Below are 15,069 nucleotides of genomic sequence, written 5' to 3' on the forward strand. Positions count from 1 at the left end.
TGGGTCACGTCATGGCAGGTAACTTGGTTGAATTTAGAGAGTGGTTCAAAAGAAAATGTCAAAAGATTAGCTATACTATTTGTGGTAAAGGCAGATAGCTATACTATTTGTCACCAAGCAGTCCTCCCACACAGGCACACACACACACACACTAGGGATAGGCATTTTAAATTATTTTACGATTCAGTTTTTGTGATTTCCTTTTGTCGAAACTTTCTTTAAATAAAAAATTGCTCGACTGTCTCAACCAATCAGAAAGACGCAAATGCACATGGCTGAGGTAAACCGAGGACAGTGATTTCTCCGGGAATTTGTAAGCAACAGCAAAAGAGAAGTCTGATTTTTGCCATGATAGAAGTGATTGTTACAAAAAAGGCGTTTTGCATTGATCAGTTTCAGGTCTAGTGGAACCGCTGACAGGCGAGCGCCTGTTATTGCCGTTTAAAGTAGGGAAAATAGCATACCGATGTCAGAACAGCCTGGAGGGCCAAATGCGCAGCAGTAGCTCAACTCAACGTTTCATAAACTACATTCAAGTTTGCTTTGTTAAATTAAGAATTTCAAATGTCATGGTATATCCTTGTAGGTAAAAGTGTCACAAGGATAATTTCATTTTAGACAAAGCTTTTTCACTGAACACTCACTGAAGTAATCGAATACTAACGTCTGTTCGATATTCGATTAACCGTGCCCATCCCTAACACACACACACACACACACACACACACACACAGCACTCTCTTGGACCCCAGCAAAGGTAAGAGGGATTCTATTTCAATTTCCTTTCCTCTAGAGTCTCTAGACCATCTGTGATTGGAACACTGCCAGAGAACAAAACAAAGCTTCCTTTTTACTTCATCTCCTGTATTCACTTATATTTGGCCAACTGACTGACAAAAATGACTTAAGGCACTTCTGCCTCTTCAGTTGCACTATATCGATTGGATTTAAAATTCCCCTCCCACTCTCCAGTTGGTCTCCCCTGTAGCTTGCTGGCTGGCGGTGTTAGGTCTGCCCTCTCACTGTCCACCCCTCTATACCATTACCGCAAACCTGCCTGAATGAGGCCTCCTTCTCACCCAAATATTAGTTACTGTTGAAAAAGGCAACCCCCTATAAAAAAAAACAGGTACAGATGCTGTAAAAGACAGTATGTATTCAAGTCAGCATATTCATAAATCTATGGATACAAACGTTAGATTAAATGGGCAGGGGGAGTGCGGGTCTCTGTGTGGGGCTGCAGGCAGATTAATCTACAGCTATGGCCTGGCACAGTCAACCACTGCTTTGATGAATGGGGGCTTAGAGTGCACATGTACACACACACACACACACACCCCTGCGGGACCTGTCCCTTTTTACGTGTGAACCAAAAGCCATGCTAATTACTGCTCTGTGGGTGAGGACAGGGGCACAAAAGCAGAAAATGAACTTCACTTTCCATCTCACAACTCTCTCCAAACGACTACAGTCAGTGAACGTACATGGGATCTACAGTAAGAGCTTGGCTGGCTGTGAACTGCAGATAGTTCTCAGGTAACACCTTCAGACACAGCTGTGTGTGTGTGTGTGTGGGGGGAGGGGGGGTATAGACTACTGAATGTCTCTGGTTACCCTCCACATGTGCAATAATTCACAACATGCAGCACACACATCCTTATCAATAGACCATTCTATAACAGGGGTCTCAAATTGGTGGACCGCGAGCCAGATCCGGCCCACAAGCCCATTTAATGTGGTCCACTGTTGTCTAAATAAATGCAAGAGATAACATTCACAACGTACTGTGTATATCATCCTTTACTAGTGCTTGGCTTACTGGCACACATTACAAATACATGGGTGACCATGATGTGACTCTCTCAGTAACCTAGGCACGATATTGTAAAGTGCTGCTCCCAAATGGCAATGAGATGGGCTATGCGCTGAGATGAGTTCCAAATTAGATGCTAATGCTATTTCTGACTGGAGCAAATAGGGGCATCATTCTCAAGGGGATGCAGCCCTCATCCTTAATGAAGCCAAGCACAGTAGCAGAGGGATAATCAGCAGCACAATCACACTGCAACCTCAGCAGGATTCTAATTCAGAGTCACTGCCCATCTACAGTATCCGATTACTAATCATTGTTTATTAACTTGCACAGAGACGTGAGGAAAAATGTCATATATAGCATTTCCATTGTGAAAGGATCAACATGATCATACAATTAGGTGGCTCTCCAGATGCAATCTGATCACTTACTATACGTTTGTTCCTTTTTGTCGGCCTATCGCTCGCAATGCTTTTCTCACTATCATCGTTGATGGGTCTAGTAATGGAGCCAGAGGAGATGGCTGCCGTTTAATCAATTGGGCTATTGTGTTTGTTCAAGTTATTTGTAACTTATTTTGTACATAACGTTTCTGCCACCGTCTCTTATGACCGAAAAGAGCTTCTGGATATCAGAACAGCGATTAATCACCTCGTACTGGACAAAGATTTCTTCTTTTTTTAAAAAGAGTCGGATGCAAAGGATTTACTTCAGACACCTGACAAGGCCAAAATCCCCATCATTTGCATGAAGAACAGACATCGGGGAAGTAGGTCGGGGTGCCTTGCAAGGATCCGACATCGAGTGGGTAATCCGTCTCTACCATCAGTCCGATCAGCCAACGTGCAATCATTGGATAATAAAATGTATGAGCTCAGACCAAGACTATCCTACCAACGGGACATTAAAAAGATATTAAAGTTATGTTTCACAGAGTCGTGAACGACGACATGGATAACATGTAGCTGGCTAGGTTCAGTCCATCGGCAAGATCAAACAGCTGCCTCCGGTAAGACAAAGGGTGGCGGTCTGTGTCTATTTGTAAATAACAGCTGGTGCACAAAATCTAATATTAAGGAAGTCTAGAGGTTTTGCTCACCTGAGGTAGAGTATCTCACAATAGGTTGTAGACTACACTATTTACCAAGCTGTCTATATACACCACAGAAGACCGATGCTGGCACTTTTACCCCCATTTCTCCCCAATTTTGTGGTATCCAATTGGTAGTTTGTCTTGTCTCGTCGCTGAAACTCCCGTACGGACTCGGAGAGGCCTAGGTCGAGAGCCGTGCGTCCTCCGAAACACAACCCAGCCAGTTGTGCACCGGGGCCTCCCACTCTTTCTATTCTGGTTAGAGACAGTTTGTACTGTTCTTTGAAGGGAATAGTACACTGCGTTTGTACGAGATCTTCAGTTTATTGGAAACTTCTCACATGGACTAGCTTTCATTTCTCAGAAAAAGAATAGACCATTTTGGCCATTTTGAGCCTGTAATCGAACCCACAAATGCTGATGATCCAGATACTCAACTCGCCTACAGGCCAGTTTTATTGCTTCTTTAAAATCAGCACAACCATTTTCAGCTGTGCTAACATAAATCGCAAAAGGGTTTTCTAATGATCAATTATCCTTTTCAAATGATAAAACTTGGATTAGCTAACACAACGTGCCATTGGAACACAGGAGTGATGGTTGCTGATAAATAGGCTTCTGTACGCCTATGTAGATATTTCCTTCCCTCTGCGGACAAACTCATCCTAAACCATCTCAATTGGGTTGATTGTAGAGGCCAGGTTATGAGTTTCCATTTCCGAGCAGCCGCACACAAGCCTAAGATCAACATGCACAATGCAAAGTGTCAGCTTGAGTAGTGTAAAGCTTGCAGAGCACTGACCTCAACCCCATCGAACACATTTGCGATGAATTGGAACGCCGAATGCGAGCCAGGCTTAATAGTCCCCCCCCCCCCAAAAAAAATACAAATAAAATCGGGGCCGACCTCACTATTGCTTGTGGCTGAATGGTAGAAAGACCCCACAGCAATGTTCCAACAGTTAGTGGAAAGCCTTCCCTAGAAGAGTGGAGGCTGTTATAGCACTTGGTGATACATCAAACAACATTTAGTACTACAATAAAATACTGCTATCCTTCTTACAGCATGCTCTTGCAGAGGTGAACCTTTAAATAGAACCAACACTGGTGCAGGCTACACCATTTCCCTACAGTTATGTTATACAACATTTTGCTGGATGCTTTCATTTTGACTGCAATCCAAAGACCGTCTAACACAAAGGATCCGTCCAAAATATATATAAAAATTGTGCAATACATATGGAATACAGTGCCATTTGGGATACAGATCAACTGTCTCGTATCTACAGCTGCATCTCTTGGTCGGTCTGAAGTGGAGGTCATTGGATCACCATGTTCTAATTCAGTCAAGCCACTGCTCCATGACAGGGGTGTGTGATTCAATAGTCGTCAACCCTTTAATCTTCCCCTTTCCTCTTCTGATTACATATGTCAGTGCACTTCTTTACTGATTCCACATACGGTATCAGTCGAATGTGTACATAACTCATTTACCACACCACGCTCTTTGCTCACCGCCGCGACTTAGTCTTTGTAATTACACAAGATTAGGTACTAATATCTAATTACGCCTTAATATGCTTTAATGCAATTTTAACGACAGCTCCGTTAAAGTCAAATTCGGAGGCTTTCTTGTGGTTGCATCAAAAGGGGGGAAATCTTGGCAATCGAGGCGGTCAGATGGGGAAACACTGATTTTGATTTTGACTGATGCTCGATGACACTGGTAGGGGATGGCAACTGGCGGCTGCATATTGAAGTCATTCAAAGAAGTGGAAATATAGCACTGCTGCAAAGCTCATGGATGGAAAATACATTGTACTGTCAGAGCTAGGGCATAAAATGGGGGATGTGTAAGAGTTGTTTTGGATACGCTGCCGTGTATTGATTTTATACTTCCGAGAGGAGGAACAGTGGGCCAAGACCAATGAAATTGAGTCGTATTGACGTCTTACAAGAGGCTTAGGTTTTCTACTAGTAGTACTGCTCTGTTACTATAGTTACCATTGCAGAGGAAGTCCTATCAAAACAGAGGGCCTTCACCTAATCAGACCAGAAACAAAACACCACACAACATGATTTTCAATTTCCAACTCAATTTCCTAGCCACAGCCAGAGTGTGACAATGCATTGACTCAACCAATCTTGGTTTACAAAACAAAAATGTAAAAATCCAACAAGTGTTGATCCCATGTTTCATGAGCTGAAATAAATCCCAGAAATGTTTCATACTCACAAAAAAACTAATTTTGTGCACACATTTCTTTACATCCCTGTTAGTTTGAGCAATTCTGTGAAGGGAGTCGTACACAGCGTTATACGCGATCTTCAGTTTCTTGCCAATTTCTCGCATGGAATAGCATTCATTTCTCAGAACAAGAATAGACTGACGAGTTTCAGAAGAAAGGTCTTTGTTTCTGGCCATTTTGAGCCTTTAAATCGAACACAGAAATACTGACGCTCCAAATACTCAACTAGTCAAAAGAAGGTTCTTGCTGCTTTAAAAATCAGCCAACAGTTTTCAGCTGTGCTAACATAATTGCAAAAGGGTTTTCTAACTATCAATTAGCTTTTTAAATGATAAACTTTGATTGGCTAGCACAACGTGCCATTGGAACACAGGAGTGACTGTTACTGATAATGGGCCTCTGTACGCCTACGTAGATATTCCATTAATAAATCTGCCGTTTCCAGCTACAATAGTCAATTACAACATTAACAATGTATTTCTGATCAATTTGATGTTATTTTAAAAACGGACAAAACACTTTTCTTTCAAAAACAAGGACATTTCGACGTGACCCCAAACTTTTGAAATGGTAGTGTGTGATATACACTGCTCAAAAAAATAAAGGGAACACTTAAACACCACAAGGTAACTCCAAGTCAATCACACTTCTGTGAAATCAAACTGTCCAGCAACACTGATTGACAATACATTTTACATGCTGTTGTGCAAATGGAATAGACAAGTGGAAATTACAGGCAATTAGCAAGACACCCCCAATAAAGGAGTGGTTCTGCAGGTGGTGACCACAGACCACTTCTCAGTTCCTGTGCTTCCTGGCTGATGTTTGTCACTTTTGAATGCTGGCGGTGCTTTCACTCTAGTGGTAGCATGAGACGGAGTCTACAATCCACACAAGTGGCCCAGGTAGTGCAGCTCATCCAGGATGGCACATCAATGCAAGCTGTGGCAAGAAGGTTTGCTGTGTCTGTCAGCGTAGTGTCCAGAGCATGGAGGCGCTACCAGGAGACAGTACATCAGGAGACGTGGAGGAGGCCGTAGGAGGGCAACAACCCAGCAGCAGGACCGCTTCCTCCGCCTTTGTGCAAGGAAGAGCACTGCCAGAGCCCTGCAAAATGACCTCGAGCAGGCCACAAATGTGCATGTGTCTGCTCAAACGGTCAGAAACAGACTCCATGAGGGTGGTATGAAGGCCCGACGTCCACAGGTGGGAGTTGTGCTTACAGCCCAACACCGTGCAGGACGTTTGGCATTTGCCAGAGAACACCAAGATTGGCAAATTCGCCACTGGCGCCCTGTGTTCTTCACAGATGAAAGCAGGTTCACACTGAGCACGTGACAGACGTGACAGTCTGGAGACGCCGTGGAGAACGTTCTGCTGCCTGCAACATCCTCCAGCATGACCGGTTTGGTGGTGGGTCAGTCATGGTGTGGGGTGGCATTTCTTTGGGGGGGGCCGCACAGCCCTCCATGTGCTTGTCAGAGGTAGCCTGACTGCCATTATGTACCGAGATGAGATCCTCAGACCCCTTGTGAGACAATATGCTGGTGCGGTTGGCCCTGGGTTCCTCCTAATTTTTTTATATTTTTTTATTTCACCTTTATTTAACCAGGTAGGCTGGTTGAGAACAAGTTCTCATTTGCAACTGCGACCTGGCCAAGATAAAGCATAGCAGTGTGAGCAGACAACAAAGAGTTACACATGGAGTAAACAATTAACAAGTCAATAACACAGTAGAAAACAAAGGGGGAGTCTATATACAATGTGTGCAAAAGGCATGAGGTAGGCAAATAATTACAATTTTGCAGATTAACACTGGAGTGATGAATGATCAGATGGTCATGTACAGGTAGAGATATTGGTGTGCAAAAGAGCAGAAAAGTAAATAAATAAAAACAGTATGGGGATGTGGTAGGTGAAAAAGGGTGGGCTATTTACCAATAGACTATGTACAGCTGCAGCGATCGGTTAGCTGCTCAGATAGCTGATGTTTGAAGTTGGTGAGGGAGATAAAAGTCTCCAACTTCAGCGATTTTTGCAATTCGTTCCAGTCACAGGCAGCAGAGTACTGGAACGAAAGGCGGCCAAATGAGGTGTTGGCTTTAGGGATGATCAGTGAGATACACCTGCTGGAGCGCGTGCTACGGATGGGTGTTGCCATCGTGACCAGTGAGCTGAGATAAGGCGGAGCTTTACCTAGCATGGACTTGTAGATGACCTGGAGCCAGTGGGTCTGGCGACGAATATGTAGCGAGGGCCAGCCGACTAGAGCATACAAGTCGCAGTGGTGGGTGGTATAAGGTGCTTTAGTGACAAAACGGATGGCACTGTGATAGCAAACTGGATGCAGTCTGAGTAGAGTGTTGGAAGCCATTTTGTAGTTGACATCGCCGAAGTCGAGGATCGGTAGGATAGTCAGTTTTACTAGGGTAAGCTTGGCGGCGTGAGTGAAGGAGGCTTTGTTGCGGAAAAGAAAGCCGACTCTTGATTTGATTTTCGATTGGAGATGTTTGATATGAGTCTGGAAGGAGAGTTTGCAGTCTAGCCAGACATCTAGGTACTTATAGATGTCCACATATTCTAGGTCGGAACCATCCAGGGTGGTGATGCTAGTCGGGCATGCGGGTGCAGGCAGCGACTGGTTGAAAAGCATGCATTTGGTTTTACTAGCGTTTAAGAGCAGTTGGAGGCCACGGAAGGAGTGTTGTATGGCATTGAAGCTTGTTTGGAGGTTAGATAGCACAGTGTCCAATGACGGGCTGATAGTATATAGAATGGTGTCGTCTGCGTAGAGGTGGATCAGGGAATCGCCCGCAGCAAGAGCAACATCATTGATATACACAGAGAAAAGAGTCGGCCCGAGAATTGAACCCAGTGGCACCCCCATAGAGACTGCCAGAGGACCGGACAGCATGCCCTCCGATTTGACACACTGAACTCTGTCTGCAAAGTAATTGGTGAACCAGGCAAGGCAGTCATCCGAAAAACCGAGGCTACTGAGTCTGCCGATAAGAATATGGTGATTGACAGAGTCGAAAGCCTTGGCAAGGTCGATGAAGACGGCTGCACAGTACTGTCTTTTATCGATGGCGGTTATGATATCATTTAGTACCTTGAGTGTGGCTGAGGTGCACCCGTGACCGGCTCGGAAGCCAGATTGCACAGCGGAGAAGGTACGGTGGGATTCGAGATGGTCAGTGACCTGTTTGTTGACTTGGCTTTCGAAGACCTTAGATAGGCAGGGCAGGATGGATATAGGTCTGTAACAGTTTGGGTCCAGGGTGTCTCCCCCTTTGAAGAGGGGGATGACTGCGGCAGCTTTCCAATCCTTGGGGATCTCAGACGATATGAAAGAGGTTGAACAGGCTGGTAATAGGGGTTGCGACAATGGTGGCAGATAGTTTCAGAAATAGAGGGTCCAGATTGTCAAGCCCAGCTGATTTGTACGGGTCCAGGTTTTGTAGCTCTTTCAGAACATCTGCTATCTGGATTTGGGTAAAGGAGAACCTGGAGAGGCTTGGGCGGAGCTGCGGGGGGGGGCGGAGCTGTTGGCCGAGGTTGAAGTAGCCAGTGTCACGCCTTGGTCATAGTATTTTGTGTTTTCGTTATATATTTGGTCAGGCCAGGGTGTGACATGGGTTTGTGTTGTGTTTCGTATTGGGGTTTTATAGGATTTGGGATTGCTATGATTAGGGGTGTCTAGTTAGGCTTGGCTGCCTGAGGCAGTTCTCAATCTGGAGTCAGGTGATTCTCGTTGCCTCTGATTGGGAACCGTATTTAGGTAGCCTGAGTTTCGCTTTGTATTTCGTGGGTGATTGTTCCTGTCTCTGTGTAGTGTTCACCAGATAGGCTGTAATTAGGTTTCACGTTCCGTTTGTTGTTTTTGTATTTATTTGTTATTTTCATGTATTGCACTTTTCTTCATTAAAGACATGAGTAACCACCACGCTGCATTTCGGTCCGACTCTCTTTCGACAAACGAAGAATGCCGTTACAGCCAGGCGGAAGGCATGGCCAGCCGTTGAGAAATGCTTATTGAAGTTTTCGATAATCATGGATTTATCAGTGGTGACCGTGTTACCTAGCCTCAGTGCAGTGGGCAGCTGGGAGGAGGTACTCTTGTTCTCCATGGACTTCAGTGTCCCAGAACTTTTTGGAGTTGGAGCTACAGGATGCAAACTTCTGCCTGAAGCAGCTGGCCTTAGCTTTCCTGACTGACTGCGTGTATTGGTTCCGGACTTCCCTGAACAGTTGCATATCACGGGGACTATTCGATGCTATTGCAGTCCGCCACAGGATGTTTTTGTGCTGGTCGAGGGCAGTCAGGTCAGGTCTGGGGTGAACCAAGGGCTGTATCTGTTCTTAGTTCTGCATTTTTTGAACAGAGCATGCTTATCTAAAATGGTGAGGAAGTTACTTTTAAAGAATGACCAGGCATCCTCAACTGACGGGATGAGGTCAATGTCCTTCCAGGATACCCGGGCCAGGTCGATTAGAAAGGCCTGCTCACAGAAGTGTTTTAGGGAGCGTTTGACAGTGATGAGGGGTGGTCGTTTGACCCCGGCTCCGTAGCGGATACAGGCAATGAGGCAGTGATCGCTGAGATCCTGGTTGAAGACAGCGGAGGTGTATTTGGAGGGCCAGTTGGTCAGGATGACGTCTATGAGGGTGCCCTTGTTTACAGAGTTAGGGTTGTACCTGGTGGGTTCCTTGATGATTTGTGTGAGATTGAGGGCATCTAGCTTAGATTGTAGGACTGGCGGGGTGTTAAGCATATCCCAGTTTAGGTCACCTAACAGAACAAACTCTGAAGCTAGATGGGGGGCGATCAATTCACAAATGGTGTCCAGGGCACAGCTGGGAGCTGAGGGGGGTCGCTAGCAGGCGGCAACCGAGAGAGACTTATTTCTGGAGAGAGTAATTTTCAAAATTAGTAGTTCGAACTGTTTGGGTATGGACCTGGAAAGTATGACATTACTTTGCAGGCTAACTCCTCCCCCTTTGGCAGTTCTATCTTGACGGAAGATGTTATAGTTGGGTATGGAAATCTCTGAATTTTTGGTGGCCTTCCTGAGCCAGGATTCAGACACAGCAAGGACATCAGGGTTAGCAGAGTGTGCTAAAGCAGTGAGTAAAACAAACTTAGGGAGGAGGCTTCTGATGTTGACATGCATGAAACCAAGGCTTTTTCGATCACAGATGTCAACAAATGAGGGTGCCTGGGGACATGCAGTGCCTGGGTTTACCTCCACATCACCCGCGGAACAGAGAAGGAGTAGTATGAGGGTGCGGCTAAAGGCTTTCAAAACTGGTCGCCTAGAGCGTTGGGGACAGAGAATAAGAGGAGCAGGTTTCTGGGCATGGTAGAATATATTCAGGGCATAATGCGCAGACAGGGGTATGGTGGGGTGCGGGTACAGAGGAGGTAAGACCAGGCACTGGGTGATGATGAGAGAGGTTGTATCTCTGGACATGCTGGTAGTAATGGGTGAGGTCACCGCATGTGTGGGAGGTGGGACAAAGGAGTTATCAGGGGTATGAAGAGTGGAACTAGGGGCTCCATTGTGAACTAAAACAATGATAACTAACCTGAACAACAGTATACAAGGCATATTGACATTTGAGAGAGACATACAGCGAGGCATACAGTAATCACAGGTGTTGAATTGGGAAAGCTAGCTAAAACAGTAGGTGAGACAACAGCTAATCAGCTAGCACAACAACCGCAGGTAAAATGGCGTAGACTAGGCAACGGGGCCAACAGTTAAAACAAACAAGCAGAATGGAGTACCGTGATTAATGGACAGTCCAGCGTGCATCAGCTATGTAGCCAAGAGATAATGAGATAATAAAGAGATAATGCAAGACAATGCTAGACCTCATGTGGCTGGAGTGTGTCAGCAGTTCCTGCAAGAGGAAGGCATTGATGCTATGGACTGGCCTGCCCGTTCCCCAGACCTGAATCCAATTGAGCACATCTGGGACATCATGTCTCGCTCCATCCACCAAAGACTGTCCAGGAGTTGGCGGATGCTTTAGTCCAGGTGTGGAAGGAGATCCCTCAGGAGACCATCCGCCACCTCATCGGGAGCATGCCCAGGCATTGTAGGGAGGTCATACAGGCACGTGGAGGCCACACACACTACTGAGCCTCATTTTGACTTGTTTTAAGGACATTACATGAAAGTTGGATCAGCCTGTAATGTGGTTTTCCACTTTAATTTCGAGTGTGACTCCAAATCCAGACCTCCATGGGTTGATAAATTTGATTTCCATTGATAATTTGTGTGATTTTATTGGCACATTCAACTATGTAAAGAAAAAAGTATTTAATAAGAGTATTTCATTCAGATCTAGGATGTGTTATTTTAGTGTTCCCTTAATTTTTTTGAACAGTATATATATATATATATAAATAAATAAATAAAAAACACACACCTATTCAACTTGTTTGTTTACACAGTTGTTCTCGAGCACAATACTACATTTATCATGATTTGAGTCCTCTTGTTGATTCTAATTGAGTGGAAAAAGATGCGCATGATATTTCCAAGAGATTGATTGGGCTGCAAATTGCATTGTGTGCCCGCTTGTTTTAAATTGGATTCTGTTCATTAATGCTGGATGGGATGATGAGCGAAATTACTAGTGTGTTTTGTGCATATCGTTATCGCTAATTGATCCTGAGACAACAACACCTCACAACTGCAGGTAATTACACTAATTGTGAGACAACATCTGAGTCACCGTTTGTTCCATTATCGGCGGGCTAATGAGGAAATGCATAATTTACAGACAACGTGCTAAGATTATCTAATATCGAAGGTTATCGTCACAGAAGTTTGAAGTCAGCCAAACTCGTGGTAATGGTCATGAGGAAAATGAAACGGACGGCAAAGGGCCCTTAATTCTTTACACAGAGCATCATTTTAGATTTGATTTGTTTACGTACAGTGCATTCGGAAAGTATTCAGACCCCTTCACTTTGCCAAAAGGCACCTAAAGATTCTCACGTTACAGCCTTATTCTAAAATTGATCAAATAAAATTCTCAACCTACACACACAATGCCCCATAATGACAAGGCAAAAACTGGTTAAGGAATATTTGCCAATTTATAAAAACTGAAATACCTTATATACATAATTATTCAGACCGTTTGCTATGAGACTCAGAAATTGAACTCAGGGGCATCCTGTTTCCATTGATCATCCTTGGAGAGGTTTCTACAACTTGATTGGAGGAGTCCACCTGTGGTAAATTCAATTGATTGGACATAATTTGGAAAGGCACACACCTGTCTATATAATATCCCACAGTTGACAGTGAAGGTCAGCCTAAAAACCAAGCCATGAGGTCAAAGGAATTGTCCGTAGAGCTCCGAGACAGGATTATGTCGAGGCACAGATCTGGGGAAGGGTACCAAAAAATGTCTGCAGCATTGAAGGTCCTCAAGAACACAGTGGCCTACAGCATTCTTAAATGGGAGAAGTTTGGAACCACCAAGACTCTTCCAAGAGCTGGCCGCCTGGCCAAACTGAGCAATTGGGGGAGAAGAGCCTTGGTCAAGGAGGTGATGGTTACTCAGAGCTCCAGAGTTCCTCTGTGGAGATGGAGAACCTTCCAGAAGGACAACCATCTCTGCAGCACCACCAATCAGGCCTTTATGGTAGAGTGGTCAGACGGAAGGCACTCCTCAGAGTAAAAAGGCACATGACACCCCGCTTGGAGTTTGCCAAAAGGCACCTAAAGACTCTCAGACCATGAGAAACAAGATTCTCTGGTCTGATGAAACCAAGATTGAACTCTTTGGCCTGAATGCCAAGCGTCACATCTGGAGGTAACCTGGCCCTTTCCCTATGGTGAAGCATGGTGGTGGCAGCATCATGCTGTGGGGATGTTTTTCAGCGGCAGGAACTGAGAGCCTAGTCAGGATCGAGCGAAAGATGAACGGAGCAAAGTACTGAAAGATCCTTGATGAAAACCTGCTCCAGAGCACTCAGGACCTCAGACTGGGATGAAGGGTATGCTTCCAACAGGACAACAACCCTAAGCACATGGCCAAGACAACGTAGGAGTGGCTTCAGGACAAGTCTCTGAATGTCCTTGAGTGGCCCAGCCAGAGCCCGGACTTGAACCCGATCATTTATCTCTGGAGAGGCCTGAAAATAGCTGTGCAGTGAAGCTACCCATCCAACCTGACAGAGCTTGAGAGGATCTGCAGAGAGGAATGAGAAACTCCCCAAATACAGGTGTGCCAAGCTTGTAGCGTCATACCCAAGAAGACCCGAGGCTGTATTCGCTGCCAAAGGTGCTTCAACAAAGTACTGAGTAAAGGGTCCAAATACTTAGTTTATTTTTTTTATAAATTAGCAAACATTTCTAAAAAACGTTTTTTGCTATGTCATTATGGGGTATATTGTGTAGATTGATGAGGGGGAAAAAATGATTTTAAATCCATTTTAGAATACAGCTGTAAAGTACCAAAATGTGGGAGAAGTCAAGGGGTCTGAATACTTTGTATGCACTGTACATGTTACTGACATGGGATTATCACTGCATGTAGCCAGATCCTATTACCGTTAATAGAAAGTAGCCTCATCCACATCTTTATGTTATGCCGCTGTGTGCTCTGGTTCAGCACATAGCCCCAGCCATCTCCGTTTCCTTGTGGCGTCATGGATGAAGTGCTCAATTTCGCCAGTCACGGCGAGTCGAGAGGGCGTCAGTACCTCACAAATAAACAAACATTGTCATGTAAATCAGTCGTGCGCCGAGAGGTTGAGTGTGTGGCAATTAGCCGTCTCGCCATTATGCGGCAGGTGGGTTGTTAGCGGGTGGGCGGGTGTGACCTTGTCGAGGGGCTCATTGGAGGAGGGTATGATTGACATGACGGGAACCGCGACAGCAGATACTCGGGCTTTGGCTGGCGCACCTGTGATGTCATGCTGCTTGAAGGAGTCACTGTAGATCTGGTGCTGCTTGGGGCAGTGCTTCTTCAGCCACTTGCACACGTCCTGCTGGGTCCACAGGACCACTGGCTTGGACAGCTTTACATTCCCCGGCTGCATGGAGGGGAAAGACAGATGACTTATTAAGTCCAATATTGATGGTACATACAGTACGCATTAATACACTATACCAGTAACACACGAGAGACCTATACAGTGCATACACAAACAATACCAACCAATACTTATCTGCAAGGGCCATTTGTTTCATCCTCATGGATGATCTGCATGTCAGTAATAGACAGCAGTACACAAGAGTAGCTAGCCTATGAACTATGTATGCCTAGGGTTAGAAATTACACAGTCCATGCCAATACCAATGATATAGCAATGTCTACGGATATGGTCATGAGCAGATAACGTATGTTACACAAGCAGCACTAAATGGAATCATGGTATAGTACTATTTAAAATCAGACCAAAGAGGACATACTGTAGATAATTTGATCCGACAACAACATGCAGTCAGGTGGATAGTTATGTTGCCTAATCCCACAGGCATTCAGTCTGCGTCCCGCTGAACAACCCGCCACTGTAGCTAAAGTGCTGGCGTCGCTTCCTTTTGATTGAGGGCCTACTAAAATTACAGAGCCACCCCCTTCCTCCCATCTCCCTCCCACTCCAGTCAGCGGCGGCTCGCTGTGCGGCACAACGATAAAACATGCCTCCATCTAGGCTAGCATAACAGTACCCACAGCATTGCCCTGTCGGTCTGTACCTGAATGACTAGAGAGAGACAGGGAAGCGAGACAGATATAGAGAGAACACCACCGGGGAAGACCGTCATTCTCCACGTGCCAAGCATAGTTAGAGTACAGATAGACGACTGACATGACTGCTTTGGCAGGCCACAGAGACGCTGAATCTGCAGGTAAGGAAGCGATAGGAGACCTCCGCTGAGGGG

General features: G+C 45.2%; 1 protein-coding gene across 6 annotated transcripts in view; it reads right to left on the reverse strand.

The window, feature by feature from the left end:
• LOC109903708 (sterile alpha motif domain-containing protein 12-like) overlaps positions 1-15,069 on the reverse strand; it is a 134,361-nt gene that overhangs the window by 89,275 nt on the left and 30,017 nt on the right. For all 6 annotated transcript variants that reach the window (XR_004202835.1, XM_031788555.1, XM_031788556.1 and 3 more), the window contains one exon: positions 14,090-14,219. Coding sequence is in view for 5 of the 6 variants with exons in the window: in XM_031788555.1 (XP_031644415.1) it covers positions 14,090-14,219 (130 nt within the window). In the remaining variant the exon portion in view is untranslated. The remainder of the gene's footprint in view (positions 1-14,089; positions 14,220-15,069) is intronic.

This window comes from Oncorhynchus kisutch, linkage group LG14 (genome assembly GCF_002021735.2).
Source record: "Oncorhynchus kisutch isolate 150728-3 linkage group LG14, Okis_V2, whole genome shotgun sequence".
NCBI classification, from domain to species: domain Eukaryota; kingdom Metazoa; phylum Chordata; class Actinopteri; order Salmoniformes; family Salmonidae; genus Oncorhynchus; species Oncorhynchus kisutch.